The sequence below is a fragment of the Lacerta agilis genome, chromosome 3 (assembly GCF_009819535.1).
Source record: "Lacerta agilis isolate rLacAgi1 chromosome 3, rLacAgi1.pri, whole genome shotgun sequence".
NCBI classification, from domain to species: domain Eukaryota; kingdom Metazoa; phylum Chordata; class Lepidosauria; order Squamata; family Lacertidae; genus Lacerta; species Lacerta agilis.
In genome coordinates this window covers 36,361,609-36,382,674 of record NC_046314.1, presented here as the reverse complement: position 1 = coordinate 36,382,674, position 21,066 = coordinate 36,361,609, and the positions used below count along the sequence as shown (strand labels likewise).

General features: G+C 41.4%; 1 protein-coding gene across 6 annotated transcripts in view; it reads left to right on the top strand.

Annotated features, from left to right (window-relative positions):
• The window catches only part of FILIP1 (filamin A interacting protein 1), a 96,105-nt gene extending 76,935 nt beyond the window's left edge, over positions 1-19,170 (top strand). For 5 of the 6 annotated variants that reach the window (XM_033143257.1, XM_033143260.1, XM_033143259.1 and 2 more), the window contains 3 exons: positions 7,406-10,211; positions 11,105-11,328; positions 17,883-19,170. In XM_033143257.1, the coding sequence (XP_032999148.1) occupies positions 7,406-10,211; positions 11,105-11,311 (3,013 nt within the window). In that variant the 3' untranslated portion in view covers positions 11,312-11,328; positions 17,883-19,170. The remainder of the gene's footprint in view (positions 1-7,405; positions 10,212-11,104; positions 11,329-17,882) is intronic. The other variant, XM_033143258.1, reaches the window with a different exon arrangement.
• The last annotated feature ends 1,896 nt before the right edge of the window (positions 19,171-21,066 follow it).

Sequence of the window (21,066 nt, the reverse complement as noted above, 5' to 3'; positions counted from 1 at the left end):
CAACTACATCTTTGTAAAAACAAATGTGGCCTGAACCTTTTCATAGATTATAAGCATATGAGCAAGGATTGTGAATTCCTGTTGTTGTTGTTCAGTCATTTAGTCGTGTCCAACTCTTCGTGACCCCAAGGACCAGAGCATGACAGGCACTCCTGTCTTCCACAGCCTCCCGCAGTTTGGTCAACTCATGTTAGCAGCTTCGAGAACACTGTCCAACCATCTCGTCCTCTGTCGTCCCCTTCTCCTTGTGCTCTCCATCTTTCCCAACATCAGGGTCTTTTCCAGGGAGTCTTCTCTTCTCATGAGGTGGCCAAAGTATCTGTCCTTCCAGTGAGCACTCAGAGTCAGCGTGGTGTAGTGGTTAAGAGCGGTAGACTCGCAATCTGGTGACCCGGGTTCGTGTCTCCGCTCCTCCACATGCAGCTGCTGGGTGACCTTGGGCTAGTCACACTTCTTTGAAGTCTCTCAGCCCCACTCACCTCACAGAGTCTTTGTTGTGGGGGAGGAAGGGAAAGGAGAATGTTAGCTGCTTTGAGACTCCTTCAGGTAGTGATAAAGCGGGATATCAAATCCAAACTCCTCCTCCTCCTCCTCCTCCTCTTCTTCTTCTTCTTCTTCTTCTTCTGAATGGATAGGTTTGATCTTCTTGCAGTCCATGGGACTCTCAAGAGTCTCCTCCAGCACCATAATTCAAAAGCATCGATTCTTCGGTGATCTGCCTTCTTTATGGTCCAGCTCTCACTTGCATACATCACTACCGGGAAAACCATATCTTTAACTATACGGACCTTTGTCGGCAAGGTGATGTCTCTGCTTTTTAAGATGCTGTCTAGGTTTGTCATTGCTTTTCTCCCAAGAAGCAGACATCTTTTAATTTTGTGACTGCTGTCACCGTATGCTGTGATCATGGAACCCAAGAAAGTAAATTCTCTCACTGCCTCCATTTCTTCCCCTTCTATTTGCTAGGAGGTGATGGGACAAGTGGCCATGATCTTAGTTTTTTTGATGTTGAGTTTCAGACCATATTTTGCGCTCTCCTCTTTCACCCTCATTAAAAGGTTCTTTAATTCTTCCTCACTTTCTGCCATCAAGGTTGTGTCATCAGCATATCTGAGGTTGTTGATATTTCTTCTGGCAATCTTAATTCCGGTTTGGGATTCATCCAGTCCAGCCTTTCACATGATGAATTCTGCATATAACTTAAATAAGCAGGGAAACAATATACAGCCTTGTTGTACTCCTTGCCATACCGTGAATTCCTATTTATGGTCAAATGCTTAAAAGCTATTGAACTTGAAGTAATAGATGATATTGATGATGCACAACTACTAAATATGATAGCTTTTGCACAGAAACAAGAGGCAACTAGGACACATCCAGGGTTTGTTGTGCATTTCACAATAAGCTGTTGAAATATATTTACATTCAGCAAGACAGCTCTTAAGAGCAAATGCTGGATAGCTCCCTGAGGAAGTTTATTAACTTTAAGGCTGGCTGAGTTAAGGGCCTCATGTTTCTCTCAAATGGAGAGCTCTTCCATATGGGACAAGGTGAGGGCTGCATTATCACTTTGAAAGTTGTTGGAGGCTGCATTCCAGTAGTGAGCGAGCTAGATCCACCACAAGCCCTCACAACAGTTTCCCAAGAGGAAACTCTACTCAAGGCTGATCTTTCATTTTCTCTATTGAGTTTTTGGGGAAAGAAAAGAGAGAAAAGTTTTTAAAATTAATTAATTAATTGATAAGACTGCTCTTCAATAGAACTTCCTTGTCTGGGCAAAAAAGTAAAAAAGAACTCTGTAATCCCAACAGAAGAATGCAAATAATGCCAAAGCACAGCTGTATTGCAAGCTATGCCACATTGCTATTCAGAGCCTCTGTCTTCAAAATCCAACTGCAGCCCCCAAACTTGCAGGCATTGAGTTGCAAAAATGCATGGATGGCTTTTTGCATATCTGCAGGGAAACCCAATCTCTCTTTGCAAAGACACTTTCCCCTCTGCTTTCATCTCCTTGCAGCAGATAATTGCAAGAGGAAAGAGCTGCAACTGTACACTTTTCACAACTTCAGAGCCCTTTCTCCCCTCAGCTGTTCATTGGGGAGCAGCTGTTGCTGAAGAGGGGACCCAGAGGGTGGGTGCTTGTGCAGCTAGGAGTTCCTTACTTCATTGTAAGAAAATACATACAGTCCAGAAGTAGATTGTTTTGGGTTTTGCACGTTTATCCTCCATGAAAGTGCTTTCCATGTCTGAAAATTCATAGTAATCTGAATTGTTTTGTGTAATCCTTAATAAGGGAACAGGCTGAGCAGTTTCCTCGGTGATTCTTTAGGCAATAGTTTTACACATGCTTTAGATATGTGTCAATTATTATTGTTTTTAAATCCATGACTGCTTGGTTTGTAGGTTGTAAAAGCAGAGTTATAAAAACATATTATTACTTTCTGGAAATTTCTTTAAATATTTCTGGTAAGAGGAAGCATGAAAATATTATGTGAACTTGAACTTTAAATAGCTTTATAGAGAAATATTTGCTTCTGCTCTAAAGAGTAGTAAAGTTGGCTGTTTAAGGAAAAAACTTCATTGAATCTGGAATGTTCTAAAGCCTGCAGTGATGTAACCACTGATGGCAGTTAATACAAGCGGAACAGTAATAATAACACTGATACTGTTCTCTTCCTGCAATAATATAGGTTTATATTAGTGAAAAGATTGCTCTACGTTTGGGTTCTCCTTTTCACAACCCTTATTCTTGACCAACTAAAAGCATGGTAAAAGGAACTCAGATCTTTAGAGAAATATCGATCTATAGTTCATTTCAGAGAAGCGATAAACTCTGGGCTAATCTGGAAATTTCTGAATATTCCAAATTAAGTGTGACTGTTTTGGTTTTTTATATTGTTCTAATTAAATGACCTCCTTCAACAAGACCTGGAGCTGACTGTGGCTCAGATCATCAGCTTCTTATAGCAAAATTCCAGTTTAAACTGAAGAAAGTAGGAAAAACCACTGGGCCAGTAAGACACAATCTAAATCAAATCCCTTATGAATACACAGTGGAAGTGAGGAACAGGTTTAAGGATTTAGATTTGGTGGACAGAGTGCCTGAAGAACTATGGATGGAGGCTCGTAACATTATACAGGAGGCAGCAACGAAAACCATCCCAATGAAAAGGAAATGCAAGAAAGCAAAGTGGCTGTCCAATGAGGCCTTACAAATAGTGGGGGAGAGAAGGCAAGCAAAATCCGAGGGAGATAGTGAAAGATACAGGAAACTGAATGCAGATTTCAAAAAAATAGCAAGGAGAGACAAGAGGGCATTCTTAAACGAGCAATGCAAAGAAATAGAGGAAAACAACAGAATGGGGAAAACCAGAGATCTGTTCAAGAAAATTGGAGATATGAAAAGAACATTTCGTACAAAGATTACCATAATAAAGGACAAAAGTGGAAAGGACCTAACAGAAAAAGAAGACATCAAGAAAAGGTGGCAAGAATACACAGAGAAATTATACCAGAAAGATATGGAGGTCTTCTACTCCCCAGGTAGTGCGGTTGCTGACCTTGAGCGAGACATCATGGAGAGTGAAGTCAAATGGGCCTTAGAAAGCACTGCTAATAACAAGGCCAGTGGAAGTGATGATATTCCAGCTGAACTATTTAAAATTTTAAAAGATGATGCTGTTAAGGTGCTACACTCAATATGCCAGCAAGTTTGGAAAACTCAGCAGTGGCCAGAGGATTGGAGAAGATCAGTCTACATCCCAATCCCAAAGAAGGGCAGTGCCAAAGAATGCTCCAACTTCTACACAATTGCGCTCATTTCACACCCTAGCAATGTTATGCTTAAAATTCTACAAGGCAGGCTTAAGCAGTATGTGGACTGAGAACTCCCAGAACTGCAAGCTGGATTTCGAAGGGGCAAAACCAGAGACCAAATTGCAAACATGTGCTGGATTATGGAGAAAGCTAGAGAGTTCCAGAAAAGCATCTACTTCTGCTTCATTGACTACACAAAAGCATTTGACTGTGTCAACCACAGCAAACTATGGCAAGTTCTTAAAGAAATGGGAGTGCCTGATCACCTGATTTGTCTCCTGAGAAGTCTCTATGTGGAACAAGAAGCTATAGTTAGAACTGGATATGGAATAACTGATTGGTTCAAAATTGGGAAAGGAGTATGACAAGGCTGTATATTGTCTCCCTGCTTATTTAATTTACGGTATATGCAGAATTCATCATGCGAAAGGCTGGACTGGATGAATCCCAAGCCAGAATTAAGATTGCCGGAAGAAATATCAACAACCTCAGATATGCTGATAACACAACCTTGAGGGCAGAAAGTGAGGAGGAATTAAAGAACCGCTTAATGATGGGGAAAGAGGAGAGCGCAAAATATGGTCTTAAACTCAACATCAAAAAAAATCATGGCCACTTGTCCCATCACTTCCTGGTTGCGTTCAGCGTGGGGCAGGTGTGATGGCAGGAGTGCCAGATTTGCTTCACCACTGAGATGCACCGCACTCTCTCTGTCTCAGGAGCTAGCAGTGATGCTCAGTTTTTGGAAGGCCAGTGAGCAACGCTACACTCTCTGCACTACTCCACTAACTGGTACTGATCTCAGCTTAATACCTCCAGTGAAGGAGAGCATGCTACCTCCCTAGACAATCTTTGCTACTGTCACAAGGTCACAGTATGACTGTGGCACAAATAACTGGCCCATGTGGATTTGATACACTGACTTCTAACTTTAAGCTATGCTCTCAGTCATTGAACAGCATTAGCAAGCCAGTGCAACATTATCCTGGGCCGGAGATGCCTGATGTGCCAATACTGCATGTGAAATTGAAGACATCATTCATGAATTTGCCTAATCCTCTTAAATCCCCATTTAAGGTTGTTATTAATGGCACTTATTCTGCTTCTTCAAAATAATGATGTGCCTCCTGAACCTACTGCCAATCAACCCCATAGCATGTCTCTTGAGTCTCGGGTAGGAGAACAGATTGTGACAAACTACCTCAGGGAAGATGGGAGCAGGGCAACGTGGCCGAGTCTGTTTTTTAACCTCGGTCACTCCCTGTCTAGTAACAACTGAGAATTCAGAAATTCTCAATATGTGGTAGCATATAATATAAATATGCAGCAAGAACTATCAATATTGGGATTCCCATGACAGTTTACTGGGCATAAATTAAAGCTGGGGCACAATGGAAACAAAAACTATATTTTTATGAACAAACACTCAATGGAAGATAAAGCTTAATAGTTTCACTATTAAAGGCACAGTACTTGTTTTCTGTCAGAAACACTGTTTCAGGTTTAAACAAGATTTTAAAAAAAAATCCCAGCAAGAGAGCTGCTTCTATGAAATCTATTTCATCCCAGAATGGCTATCTGCTTTTACTCTGCCTGTAAAACACCTCTAGCCCCTTTGTAAGGCCTCCCCCTTCCCCTGGGGAAATTAACCAGGTTTATCCTTCCTGATAAACCCCTATGCACCGCAAGCTGCTTCCCTTGCCATGCCCCTTTCTACTGCTTAAACAATCAGATTATCCCTTTACCATCCTCACTCTCTCCTGATTGGCCGTTTCTCCTCCCTGCCGTGATTGGCTAAGGGTCACCAGGAGGGATAACCCAATGGTTTGTCAGCTGCACAAGCATCTCTAAATGTGTTCTTCCTATTCTTCCTAAACGTGTTCTTCCTAGTTCAGGGATGGGGAACCTCCAGATGATAGGATGGCCCTTCAGATGATGTTGGACTCAGACTCCCATCAGCCCCAGCCTACGTTACCAGTAGTAGTGACAGATAAAGGGAGTTGTAGTCCAGCAACACCTGGGAGCCACAGGTTCCCATTCCTGTTCTAATCATGCATACTTTTATAAATCTCTGTGATGTTCCCTCTTATCACACACTCTCTGAAGCTCCATGTTCTTGAGCCTTTCCGAGGAAACTGTTCCAAGATCTTGACCATTGTAGTTTCTTTTTTTGTGCCTTTTCCAGCTCTACGGCATTCTGTTTGGGTAACCAGAATTGCACACAGTATTCTAAATCTGGGCACAGATTTCTATAATGGGATTATACTTTCTCTGTTTCTTACAGCTGGGGTGGGGGCAGGGGGTGGGATGAGCTAAGCCTCTGTCCACTGTTCCTACTATGCTCATCAATGTGGAAAGAACATTTGGGGACTGAAATTCATTCTGTTGTAGTGAGCAAATATGACTTATGGTTCTAGATGAAGTTTGGGCAAATGGCATATTAGAATTTTTTTTTAAAAAAAAAATTATTTAGTAAAGTATCTTTGAATTGATACCCTGCAATAGTAAGAGTGAGATAATAATTTGTATTCATTGGGTTTGAAGTTACTGATCCAAGTTAGTGTCTGAACTGGAACTAAGCCAGAGTTTTTATTTATATATACACACAACTCCCTGCTAATGAACATGAACTCTAACCAAACCCAGTTTTTTAGTGGTTTAACCCTTGGCTTTCAATACATAGAAGACCAGGCACCAGATGTGTAGTCATGTAATCACTGGTACAAGATGTCTCTAAAGATGCAGAGAGGCATAAAAAAATGTTTCAACTTTGCAGTGAAGGAAAAGGGTAAATTTAAACCTTTGGTCTGATCCATAAGAGATCTTATGTTCTAATGTTACCCAAGCATTGGATAACATTAGAACAGAAGAGGATTCTGGCTGGAGTAGACCAACGACTTACATATATCTGAAGAAGTATGCATGCACACGAAAGCTCATACCAAGAACAAACTCAGTTGGTCTCTAAGGTGCTACTGGAAAGAATTTCCTATTTTGTTTCGACTATGGCAGACCAACACGGCTACCCACCTGTAACTTACATATAGTACTGATAGATGTCATCTATAGGGAAGGTAGTACATGTTTCAATGACAGTATGTACATTAGTTGAGAAATTTTCTGGTGAAAAAAAATCTGGTGGCTGGGGAAGGAGAGAATCAAAAGGAGAATTTCCTTCCTGCCCTTTCTTGTTAAAAGTTGTGCAACAATATGCATAACAGCTCCCAAGGAATGTACTTTTAAAAGAACCCTTAATGTACTCACCCCTTAAAGGAATAGCATGCTGCACATTTTGGCAACTGTACAATTTTGGGTGTACTCATATATACAAGCACCTAGAGAAGGGATGGGGAACTTGTAGGGATGGGGGAACTGTAGCCATCCAGTTGTTGCTTGACTCCAACTCCCATCATCACTGGCCATTGGTCATGCTGCCTGGTGCTAATGGGAGTTGGAATCCAGCAACATCTGAAGCCCTACATGTACCCCCCCCCCCTGCTTAGAGATATGCATAGTTTAGGTAGTAGGAATTATTATTGTGTTCTTTTTAAAAGAAGCTTATGACACTGTGTGTTTTCCCCTTCCTCAGATTAAAGAAGCTTCTTGAACAGGAAAAGATCTACCAAGCCCGAAAGGAAAAAGAGCATGCAAAAAGGCTCAACAAGCTAAGAGAAGAATTGGTCAAACTCAAGTCATTTGCACTCATGCTTGTGGATGAAAGACAGATGCACATTGAACAACTGGATCAGCAAACCCAGAAAATACAAGATCTAACTCAAAAACTAAGGGAAGAAGAAGAGAAACTTAAGATTCTGGGTACCAAAGGAAAAGAGGATGGGCAGAAGCTAATGAAGCTAGAGGCAGAACTTGAACACAAGACATCCTCCTTTTCCCAAGAGCATGAGGAGATGACTGCCAAATTGGCTAGCCAAGAGTCGCACAATAAACAGCTCAGGCTGAAACTGGCTGGTTTAACCCGGAGAATTGAGGAGCTAGAAGAAACCAACAAAAACCTTCAGAAGACCGAAGAAGAGCTTCGGGAACTGAGAGACAAAATAGCCAAAGGGGAATGCGGGAACTCCAGCTTGATGGCTGAGGTGGAAAACCTCCGCAAGCGGGTGCTTGAGATGGAAGGCAAAGACGAGGAGATCACAAAGACTGAATCTCAGTGTAAGGAGCTTAAAAAGAAACTACAAGAAGAGGAGCATCACAGCAAAGAACTGAGGCTTGAGGTGGAGAAACTGCAGAAGAGAATGTCTGAGCTGGAAAGGTTGGAGGAGGCTTTCAACAAAAGCAAATCCGAATGCACTCACCTGCGTTTGAACCTGGAGAAAGAAAAGAACTTAGCCAAAGACTTGATCAATGAGTTGGAAGTGGTGAAGACGCGAGTGAAGGATCTTGAGTCTTCAGAGAGTAAGTTGGAGAAAGCTGAATTAAACTTGAAAGATGACCTGACAAAGCTGAAGTCTTTTACTGTCATGCTGGTTGATGAGAGAAAGAACATGGTGGATAAGATAAAGCAGGAAGAGAGAAAAGTTGAAAGCTTGAATAAGAACTTCAAGGTAGAGCAAGGCAAAGTTATGGAAGTGACTGAGAAACTAATAGATGAGAGCAAAAAACTATTGAAGTTGAAATCTGAAATGGAGGAGAAAGTGTCCAGCTTGACAAAGGAAAGGGATGAGTTAATTGGCAAGCTGAAGAGCGAGGAAGAAAAGTCCGCTGAGCTGAACTGCAAAGTGGATCTACTGAAGAAAAGGATTGATGGTATAGAGGAGGTAGAAAGGGAAATAGCCAGAGGCCGCGTTAAAAAAGGGACTGCGCTTTCTGGACAAGAGGACAACAAAATTAAAGAGCTAACAGTTGAAATTGAAAGACTGAAGAAGCGTCTCAAGCAATTGGAAGTTGTTGAAGGAGACTTGATGAAGACGGAGGATGAATATGATCAGCTGGAGCAAAAATTTAGGACTGAGCAGGATAAAGCTAACTTTCTTTCTCAGCAGCTGGAAGAAATGAAGCTCCAGATTGCAAAAAACAAAGCAATAGAGAAGGGAGAGGCAGTGACTCAGGAGGCAGAGCTGAGGCAAAGGTTTCGACTGGAAGAGGCGAAAAGCAGAGACTTGAAAGCAGAAGTGCAGGCTCTCAAAGAGAAAATTCATGAGCTGATGAACAAAGAAGACCAGCTTTCTCAGCTCCAAGTGGATTACTCAGTCCTTCAGCAAAGGTTTCTGGAAGAAGAAAATAAGAACAAAGCCATGGGCCAGGAGGTGCTGAATCTGACGAAAGAGCTTGAGCTGTCTAAACGCTACAGCCGTGCCCTGAGACCCAGCATGAATGGGAGAAGGATGGTAGATGTGCCTGTTACGTCCACTGGAGTACAAACTGATGCAGTAAACAGCGAAACAGCAGAAGAGGAGACACCTGCTGTGTTCATAAGGAAATCCTTCCAGGAGGAGAACCATATTATGAGCAATCTCCGACAGGTTGGGCTCAAAAAGCCCAGCGAGAGGTCATCTGTGCTTGACAGATATCCTCCTGCGGCAAATGACCTCACCATGAGAAAATCCTGGATCCCATGGATGAAAAAAAGAGAAAATGGCTCTCAGATGATTCCAGAAAAAGGAGCCAGAATACAAACCAGTCCAGAGCGTCCTGGGGAGGTTGTCCTTTCTCCAAAGCAAGGGCAGCCTCTCCACATTCGGGTAACTCCAGATCACGAGAACAGCACAGCTACTCTGGAGATTACTAGTCCAACAGCTGAAGATTTCTTCTCCAGCACCACCGTTATCCCAACCTTGGGGAATCAGAAACCACGGATTACCATCATTCCCTCTCCTAACGTCATGTCCCAAAAAGGGAAAGGGGGTGAGAGCCCAGCGGGCCCAGAGCGAGCCATGTCTCCAGTAACCATAACTACTTTCTCCAGAGAGAAATCTTCAGAGAGCCCAAAGTCTCCATTCATGGAAAGACCCGTATCACCAATTCAAATAATGACAGTGTCTACCTCGGCAGCACCTGCAGACATTACCATGCCTCCAGAATCGCAGGACATGACCATGGGGAGGGCTGTGTTTAGAGTGACACCAGAAAAACAAACTGTCCCAACTCCCATCCGAAAGTACAATGCCAACACGAACATTATAACGACTGAGGACAACAAAATCCACATCCACTTAGGGTCTCAGTTTAAACGCTCGCCTGGCACTTCTCAAGAAGGAACAAGCCCTGTGATAACGGTCAGGCCTATGAATGTAGCAGCAGAGAAGGAGGTGATGACTGGGACTGTCCTCCGTTCCCCCAGGAATAACATATCCCCAAGGCCTGGAGCAAGCAAAGTGACAAGTACCATTACTATAACTCCAGTTACTACATCATCCACACGAGGAACACAATCCATGGTAAGCAATAGGGAATCTTGTGGAATATGTTTACATGCAATATGGTAGGGGGAAATAAGATTTTTTCAGGGTTGGGCTTGGATCTGAGAGATCTGGGCTGATTCTCAACTTGGCTTAGGAATTTGGTGGCCTGACTCAAGATGAAATGGAAAACCACGGTTACTTTTTTTAAATGAATGGCTGCAGCAAATCTTGACGTCACTCTCCTCCTTCACCTCCTCTTTTTCATGCCAGAGGGAGAGATTAGAAGTAACTTTGTTGAGTGTTTTGGGCAGGGTTGGAGAATCTTTCTCCTCCTTAAGGGCCAAATTCCCTTTGGGAAAATTCATGGGGGCGCAAGCTCCCAAAGAATAGAGTGGGAAAAGGGATGTCTTAGGGGAAGCACTGTGGGGCTGTATAAAAAGAACTGATGGGCCAGAGATTTCCTATGCTTGCTTTTTAGGGCATAGCACTTAGCATATATCCCTTTAAAACTCTAATCTTCACACACACACACAGCCTGTTGCCAATTCTGAGACTCCTTGGGAAACATCTGGGAGAGGAGGAGCCATAGAAAGGGTAGGCGGCAGGGACCTTCAGTCCTGGCAACTGCTCTAAAGGGGCAAGGGGCAAGTGTTGCTGAGTTGTATGCCATTTCCTTGAATAAAGAGTTAACATCTCTGGCAACTTACTCTGCTTCTTCATGCTGACGTGCATCTGACTCCAGCCCTGGCAGTGGGTGGTGAGTCCACGTGTTTCTTTCTGTCCTTCGAGCACTGAAATACGTTAGGAGGATTACAGTTCTCTCCTTTTCCTCACAGAAGGCATCGCAGATGGCACCAGGGGCACAAAGAGGAAACTTGACCAAAGTCTGTCTTTATTCCACTGTTATTTTTTCCCCCCTTGTCTTGCAGACGGGACAGGATGGGTTATCCCAGAGACCTACACCCACCCGAATCCCTGTATCTAAAGGTATGAAAGCCGGGAAGCCAGTAGTGACAGCCCCAGGATCAGGAAATCAGACCAAATTCGAGCCTCGAGCCGAGACTCAGTCTATGAAAATAGAACTGAAGAAGTCTTCAGCCAGTAGCTCTGCCTCCCTTGGTGGGGGGAAGGGCTGAGGGCAATGGCTAAGGGGGTATGTTCTGCAGGTTTTACTGCTACCATGGAAATAAGCCCCCTGTCCTGTTTAGTTGTTAGTGTTTGCACATACTAATTAAGTCTGCTGAAGCTGTCACTTCTACTAATGCATGCATGTCTTACCTATTGAATGTAATAATCCCCTCTTCCTTTCCTCTCTGCTGAGTAAAAAAAAAGAAACCACCCTTTCTTTTTTTTAAAAAAAATGGTCTAGTTCAGCAAGTTCTAAAACGGGGCTGCTGTTTAGATTTACCTCTTTCAAGCAGCTGACCTTGTCCCCCTTATTTTGCTGCGCATTATCATTTTAGTCAGTAGTTTGCCAATAAAGTTGAGTACTTTACTGTAGTTCCTTTTCGAAGCCACATTTATCTAGTTTGAACTATTCTGAGATAGCAACAGGCAACATACAAATGCCTCATTTAAATACAACAGGTATCATTCCTGCACTGCAGGAGGGATTAGGAGTGTATTCTAGGTGTAGATCATTAGGATTTTTCATCTTGCAGATCTTTTTATTCCCAAACTCAGGTTGGACCTAACTGAAGGCTCAACAAAATCAATTAAATCATTCTTGATCATGCCAATGACCAATAGTTAAAATTTGTGGCAAGTGAACAACCTTACATTTATGCCTTCTACCTTTTGATCTGGGATGGTCCTAATGTCAGCATGTTGGCAGGGGTGAGAGAGAGGTCCTGCTGGCACACTTTACTTAGAGAGAGAGAGAGAGATGATATCTAAAACAATGAATATGTTTGTGCCTCAAGATCACACCTGTATTTATCTTGTCAACACCTGGACTTAGGGACATCTGGCCAAATTGTGTGTCTTCTGCCTGCATTGGAGTGCTTCGCTTTTATTTCTTTTCTTTTTTATTTTTTATTTTTTATTTTATTTTATTTTTTTTATTAGAGATTTTCTTGGTTTACAAGTGTACAAGCATGCTTTGAGAGTGGAATTTCGTGTGAATATGACTGGCTGCCATTATAACTGTGTTTGTCTATTAGAACCCCAACTGTTTATGAGCATTTCTGTTGAAGGAAGTAAACAGCTACAACCAAAACTCTTAACCTCTGGCGGAGGTGACTTGACATGCAAAATCTTCTGCCAAGCTGCACTTTCCCCTTTCTTTTCTTCCTTTTTGTTTTGTAACGATCTAGTTGAATGACCTGCGGAAATTCAGCAACAAATTCCTCAATGGCTTCATTCTGGAGGAAAGGGGGGAAAGTATGCACAGTACCAAAAAGGACCTCTGTGCAACCAGTGACAATAAAAAGGATGAAGTGCTTAAAGCAGAGTGAATGGATTTGTCCATTAGGAGACGAAACTGAACTGCAGGAGAGATTGTGTAGTTTAAAAGTAGTCTGAGGTAGAAGTCTATAAAACTGCCATCAATGGCTGTAAGTAAAATATGAGTGAAGGGATGAATTGTAGGTCAAATAGTGTCATTAACTATATCTTGGTCTGCTAAGAACCACAAATACTGATTTTTTTTTAAACAACTCCTCTAGTGCAAGGACAGTGCAAGGCTTTCCTCTCCAGATGTTGGTGAACTCCCCACTCCCCAACCAGTATGGGGAATAGGCCAGGGTTATGGCAGTTGTAGTCTGACAACATCTGTAAAGCTACAGATCCCTCATCCCTGTCTAGTGGAACAGAATTTTCTGCTTCTCCACTAGTGTGTTTATGGGCTTTGCTGGCATTTCAGATTCCAGGTGGGTAGCTGTATTAGTTTGTTGCAGCCCCAAGGCACCTTTATCCATGGTGGAAGCTTTCATGGGCCAAGCAGACACTACTTCATCAAATTGTGCTCCAACCTACAAAAAGCTTATGCCACAATAAATGTTCTTTTTGTCTTTGAGGTGCCACAGATCTTCGCTGACATTTCCGTTTACTCTTCTAGCCTTTACCTACATCAATAGCAAATGCCCATTATGAGAAGGAGTGAGGGATGTGTAGCTTGTATATTACAATGACACAACCTGTCCTAGCCAGCGCCAACCAAGTGGCAAGCTTGGAGGGGGGGTTCTCTCTCTTTTTCCTGCCTTCCCTCCTCACGTGTGCACACAATAATAGCTGACTTAACAATGCTTTCCACTTTTTCCTTCTGTGGTAAGGCTGTGGCATTGCCAGCTGCTTTTCTGTCTCTCCAGCCAGGAGCAGAGAGAATGCTGCTTTATGCCAGAATTTTCTTAATGCAATGAATGGAAGGAATGACAAAGTGTGTACAAATGATTAATGCAACCCTTCCTCCTTCTAAAAAAAAAGGGGGGGAGAATAACTCACTTCTACCTCCATCTTCCCCTCTCCTCCCACCTTCATGTTTGTTTCTGGGTCAGAAAAAAATGTGTGACAGTGAAAGAATCATCCAGGAACGGGCTTTTACCTACATCAGCAGCAAAATGCTCACTATATAACACCAAGCTCAAGCAAAGCTTTTCTTTATCCATAGGAGTGAATGGCAGCCATTCACTTACATGGGAAATAGGAAAGAAGTTTGCAGTTGACACAGTGTGGGAGTTGACTTTTCATAAAGCAAGAGCAGGGAACTTGTGGCCCTCCAGATGTTGTTGGACTCCCCATCAGCCCCAACTAGCATGGCCAGCTGTCAAGGTGATGGGAGTTGTAGTCCAATAATATCAGGCAGTCTGCAGGTTCCCCATCCCTGTTAGAGAAAGAGTGATGCTGATTATAAAGGACCAGATTGTGCCAGGCTGAGAAGCCTGAGCACTATTCTCCCTTGACTTTGCTTCTTAACCACCTATATTCACTGCTCCTGCATAGCCTACGGTGGTGCTGTGCAAATAGGAGAAAGCTATTTTCCTGCTTTGAGGAGGGAAGACTGCATGATTTCATGTACAGAAAAGCCTGCCCGCATAAGGAGGAGGAAACTGAGCATGCAATCACTAAATATTTCACTGGGTGCCAAAACAGTGCATATTATTTCTGCTTTCAGGGTTACATAAACTGGTACGCGTCTGAGCAAAACCAGACTGCTTTAAATGGAAATTTGGTCACCAGACACTGTCCATTGATGCAATTAAACTTCTTGCTGCTGCTGCAGCAACCTAGATCATTTTTGCAGCTATTGCTGTTACTTCAGTACTCTCAGTGCCTTATATTAACTTGAGGCTCTCTGTGTGGGTATTGGTGATGGACTAAATACATTACTGATCCGCTGAGGTACTCTTTTGAAATTATCAGAGTTTGGGGCCATTTTGATTACAATGTAGGGACATCACACTTGCATTGTAAACTAACACACTCCTGTGTTTTAACTGGCTTGTAGCACAGGCTACTACAGTAAGGGTTATTTTAAAAAGGCCTCTTACATGCTTTTCATTGCTTATCTGCTGCTGATATTCCTGGGTTTGAGTGGAGCTTTCATTTGCTGGCAGCTGGATCTTCTTTTGGGGCTTATTTTCATTGGGAATAATGTTCTTTCTTTCCCAGATCAGTGTGAGTCCCTTAATCTTGACTGATCTTTAAGAAGAGCTTGAGCGAATAATTTGCACTTGTAAAAGTTGACTTCGTTTTAAAATCATCTTACTTTTTTTATCTATGTTCACTTTTGGGGATACATAAAATTTCCAAATGAGTAGTAGTCAACAATTTACAAAGCCAAATAGCAATTCATTTGGATTTAATTCCACCTGTTTACAGGAAGGGTGGAGGGAGATTTGCTCCATGAAGGTTCTAGTCAGATAAGGATTTTAGTTAAACAAACTAAGTGGCAGCCAAAATATTATGCTTTTTGTCACAGGGCCCTACAAAGATATCGCCTTTTGCACACAATAATCTCAGTTGTAAAGAGAACTAATTTAAAATTATAATTTAATCACTAGGATTTAATGATACTTAAGCCTTATGCAAACTGTTCGGTATGAGCCTTATTGTGTGTGATCTCAAGGCTATTACTTATTATAATTGGATACTGAACAATTGTGTGCTATTGTATCTGTTATAAAAGAGCAAATACGGGTATAAATTGTAGGCTCCTTTTTTCAAAACACTCGATAATAGCAACCTGGTAAATAACCTTCATGATTTTTGATGGCTATTTCCAAGCATGCTAGGGACCAATTGCTATTTAAGTTAAATTAGAGTAGTGCCATCTAGTGATACTCTTCTAGAATAGCTCATTCTTTTAAAGACCATAATTGATTGATTGATTTGTTTACTGTATTTATTTCTGTTGTTGCTGTGATTTAACTAATACACATTTTGGCTTGTGCACATAGGTAGCTTGTTTTTATTTTTTATTTTTTAAGTAAGTAAGAAGAAGCATAGCCAGGGTTAGGATTGGGGATTATATGCAAGTCAAAAATGGCTGCAAATTTATACATTTGCAAATCAGTTTAATAAATTCTGAAAATTAAACTAGGGGAAACAATGAACAGAATGGGGACTTTCAATGCATCCCTATAACTTGATTCCTTGAGTGTTTCAGGTTATGGAGCCTTTGTTCAGTGGAATATTTAGCATCAAATGTAGCTACCTGAAAAGGAGAAATATTCAGATACATGTGTCTGGTTTCATGAAGCTTCTTGACTTTGATCTCAAGAACCAAAACTCTGCATGTTTATTCAGAAGTCTCCTCTGTTTAATGGGGATTACTTTCCTAGTACCTAAGGATCAAAATCTGTCGTGCCTGTTCAAATATCCGTACCCTGTGGCTATATTTGGTACTAATTTTTTTTTTTCTTGTGGAAGGCTCGTAGAACTTGAAATGAGTTTTTGGCTTATTCACTGTTTTGAAGCAGTCAATTTCTATCATCTCTTTTATAGTCTTCTTTGCATCCAATAAAATATCTCCCTTCTTATGGAAAGAGACCTACACTAGAATGCACAGATGACTTAATATATTTGAATTAGCTTTAAAAAAAAAGTTATATAGATGAAATTTTGCCATATAGAGAACTAAACCCCCTCCCCCCAATCGAAACTGTATATAGCATCATGATATAGCTAATTACCTTATAGAAAGACACAAATTGGAAAACCTTAAATTTGCTATGCAGTTTGGAACTGCAGAAAGGACCAAACTCTCAGTCCCTGCTCAGTTTTTAAAAAGAAAACTATATGGGTTGGAAACAGACGGACAATGCAGTTTTCATTACTCAGAAGTAAGTACAGTACCATTGAATTTAAGGGAGCTTACACCCAGGTAAGTGGATATAAGATTGCACCCAATATTAGTTCTCATTTATTTCAATGGGACTTCATGTTGGTCACAGCTAATCTTTCATGTTAAATATCATTAGGACCTAAGTGTAATTAAAAGAAATTGTATGATATAGGGATAGTACGCTTCTAACTAAAGATACATAAGTAAGTCCTGGAAATATTTGAAGCAGAGGTTTGTTTGCTTTTTAAAAAGATAAGTGAGGAGGTCTCAAAGTGGAAGCATACTGGGAAAAGAGAATGCATAAGATAATTTTTTTAAATAAATACTTTTAGATACAGGAGTGTTTCTTTTAACCAAACTATAGTCAGTTCCGAAGAAAAAGGAAGCTCGAGAGTGGATGGCAATTATTGGCTTTTTTGAGCAGCACAATAAATAATTTTGAAGAAAATCAAAGTGTTAATGGTTTGGATGTCCACAACAGGAAGTGTTTCACTTTAATGTGAGAAAGGGGGCTTTATATCTGTGATGTAAATAAGATCTGAAATTGTATGAATTTCTGAATTAAATTTTATTTTAAAAGCTAAAGACATGACCCCATCCTCTTTAGGTGTGGTGCCTAAATATGGAGGATCCCAGTAAGTCTCAGTAGAGCTGTTTCCTACTCCCATTTCCTATGTGGTTATAACTGGTACAAGGGACCATTGGAAGAATGGGAGGTTTGTCCAATACAATTTATATGTGACCATGAGGAACTTGTGCTGAGTAAAGGGAACAGATGGCTGGGGATATGGGAACCTTCAGTTCATATTAATTGGCTACCTCACTGGTTGAGTGCACAGATGGTGGAGAGAGGAGGGAGAGCTGTACAGTGCTCTGCAGAGATACTCTTGAGAATGAGTGGACTGGATTATGCTCCTTCCATTTTCATATAACAAGCCAGCCTCATACCCAGCAGTGCTCAGGAATTCTAAGAAATCAATGAAATCAGTGTGGCTTTGAAATTAGTGGTTGAAATCCATGCAGTTTTGAAAGGTTCAGTCCCATCATCTTGATTCAAAATGGTGTCCAGTTGAATCCAAACATAGGCGAAAACCTGTTCCTTGATCTCAAGGAACATTGTGCACAAAATTTTCGCAATATCTTAAGAGGCATCCAACAGCATGGCAAGCAAACAGCTTTCCAAAATGTATTGTAGATGGGGATAGAGTGCCCTCAGTTATACTGCTAATTCTAATCTCTTCTTTGGCCATCTTGATATGAGTAGTTCTGTTCTGTCTTTCTTGTTTGAAGTGGCACTTTGAAGTTTCTGTAATGTAGCTAAACTGTTGATGGGATTAAAGATTTAACAGTGTGGGTCCTCATAGACCTTTCATGTATTCTCATGGTAACAGCCTATGCTTTGCTATGTTTCTTTTCCCCTTTAGAGAGCATCATCATCCATCAGTTACGCATGAACTCAAGATGAGATGCCATGCAAGCTCCATCCTATATACTTGCACTTCTCCTCCACACCACTTGGTTGGATCACTGCTGAAGTGCCACCTCATTCACTGTGATCTTCCCTGCTACTGATTGCTTGTGGAAGTATTTTATTCCTTCCATCAGAATCTGGCTTTTTGTGTGTGCAGACCCATTAAAAAAATGTTTGACCTTTGGAAATTAGGTGGAAAGAGAAAATCTTCTGTGCCAATTTTACTCTTAATTTTGCAAAGCCTTTGAATCATGTGTGCTTTTTGTTTGGTGTTTCCTACGTAATTTATTTTTATAATACAATTTGTAATGAAAGACATTTTGTGGTTGTTGTTTTTTTTGCCAAATCTGACTTTGGTGGTCTGCGGCACATTTGGTAGTAGAATACACTGTCAAAGATTTCAGAGTGCCGGTTTGTATATTTTTTATTGGAGTTTATAAAGATGTTGACTTGACCTCAATAATGGCACCTTTTAGAAAACTTTGCCACATTTCCTAGCCATATTGTGACTGTGAGATTAATTGCCCTAAAAACTGCTCTGTGGGATAGTATTATAGTATGTTTTGGGTTTTTTTTGCACTGCGCTGTGGTTTTAATACAAAACTGAACACCAACAAACCAAAGCCTTGAAACAGTATTAGACTGAAGAATTGTTTTTAAATGTTGTACGCCGATTTCTATCATGCCATGCTCATATACTGTGTGTTTTTACATATGTCTGTACCAAAAAGGTTCGTTTTTAATTACACTGTAACAAATAAATTTTCACAAGCGTGCAACAGTAATATGGTGTTCCAATTCTAACCCTAGTGTTAGAAAAGGGTGCTAATGCTGAAACTTACTGATCATTCACATTGGTTTTTATGCTTGTTTCCTTGTGAACCAAACATTGATCCGGTTAATCCTGTGCACCCAAAGCCTTTTAATTTCGCTGTGCTCAAGCACACCTAACTCTGCATTGTATCAGGCTGCAGATCATTTACCAACTGCTTCACCAGTTGAACCACAAGTTTGGGGCACACAAACCTAGCCTTATTTGACTGTGCTCCTCTATACCTCAATACTATATTCTAGATGGAACACAAAATTAGTACAGTTTCTCTGAGTCAACAACACTGGTGAAACATTGTGGGAATTGCACGGGGATCCTGTGGTATCTGCATATTTTTTTTAATGATCCATTTTTAAACATGCCTTTCCACCGAGATATAAACCATACATTATTAAACTACTTCTAAAAATAGTTCTGGTTTCAAATTGTTCCCATATTTGCAGACTTTCTATGATGCTGTATAATGAATGTGAAATTGTATATAGCTGCAATAAGGAGTGTGTTGATAAAAAGAATGTTTGAACAGATGGGTAGCAATACTATTTTGCACCCGTACTGTGCAGAACAGCTTGGGTAGTATAAGGCAGTGTTCCCCAACCTTGGGCCTCTAGCTGTTTTTGGCCTACAACTCCCATCATCCCTAACCACTGGCTTTGTTAGCTAGGGATTATGGGAGCTGTAGTCCAAAAACAGCTGGAGGCCCAAGGTTGGGGAACACTGGTGCAAGGCACATTGAATTGGTGCATGTGGTACTCACAAACACCTGGGGGGGGGGAATATTCCTCCATTGTGTGCTAATCAATGTTACTCCAGATGCACTAGCAAGGTGAGGGCAGTTGATATAATTCATATTTAGCAACCATCAACCCCTCTCATGCTTTTGGTACCAGCCAGCATGGAGAGCTAGACACTGTGTTAGCAAGGGGGAGAGAGGGTGTAATCAAAAGGGGAGGGAAAGAGTTTGATAAAAGCAGTAGCAAATGAAGGTAAAGAAAGGTTATCTGTTGACATCAAGGGATAGAAGCTGTGATGACATGTGGGGGGAAAGGAAGTAGGAGGAAGTTTGTGGCGAAGAAGGACTTTTGTTCATTTATAAAATGCAGGGAAAGGGAAAGGAGCTCACCATAACGAACAAAAAGTTCCAGACATGGAGAAATGGTATGAGGGCAGACACTGAGGTGTACTGTACATTAGATTATATAAAGAGATGGAATTGAATTGCGGTACAAGTACGTTGCCAGGATATTTCTGCAAAGTACCCAAACCAAAACAACAGCTGATATTTAAACAGCAGGAAACCCAGGTTTGCCAGCAAGTGTACACTTGACAAGGAGCTGCAGCCAATCATGATTGGCTGCTTGAGTGTAGCTGTGTGGCAATATGAACCACACTTCACATTCTTAGGTGTACACCTATAATTTTTTTAGATATATGTGAAGTCAGTGGGCCTGTAGTTAACGTCTGTGAAAGTAAATGCCAATGAAGCAAGGAAGACTTAGTTCCCCCTAAAGAAAAAGGACATGCCAGGAGGAGGACAACAGGCGTGTTTGTATGGAATTCAACTTCCTAGTGAGATAAATAATCCAACCTGCCTGCCTTGAAATTCCTACTTCAGGTAGGCCTCAGAAACGTTTGGATTTGTACATAATGAGTTGTTTGTAATTTTCTGTTCCTTTGAAAATCATAAACATTAAAAAACAATCTCACTTTGTTTCCCAGTAATCTTTTGATGCTGCAGCAATAACTGCTATTCTTGTCCACACATTCATAGTCCCCTCCATCCCTGCGATTCACTTGCTTTGGATTTTTATTACAGTGGTACCTCATGTTACAAACTTAATTCATTCCGGAAGTCCATTCTTAACCTGAATTGTTCTTAACCCGAGGCGTGCATTCCCTACATAGGCCTCCTGCAGCCCCGGAAGTGGATTGCGTTCGTATCCTGGGGCAAACTTTGCAACCCGGGACACCTACTTCTGGGTTTGTGGAGTTTGTAACCCAAAGCCTTCATAAGCAGGACTGTTCATAACCCAAGGTACCACTGTAATGGTGTCTTCTCTTGTCCCACAATATTTTCCTCAAAAGATGACAAAGCAGGAATATTCTAACAGCAGTGTGTTTACACCTGGAGCCAATGAGCAAGTGCCATTTCCTGAACTACAATGCTGGTCTTTCTCCCCATAGTGTGCCTTAAGGCACCTGTGCCCTAAGATGCTGGTAAGGGTCACTTTAACAGCGGCACATGCATGCCTATTTCATCACCAAGATGAGCGTTTTGTCTTCAGGCTGTGCGAGTTGTTAGTGA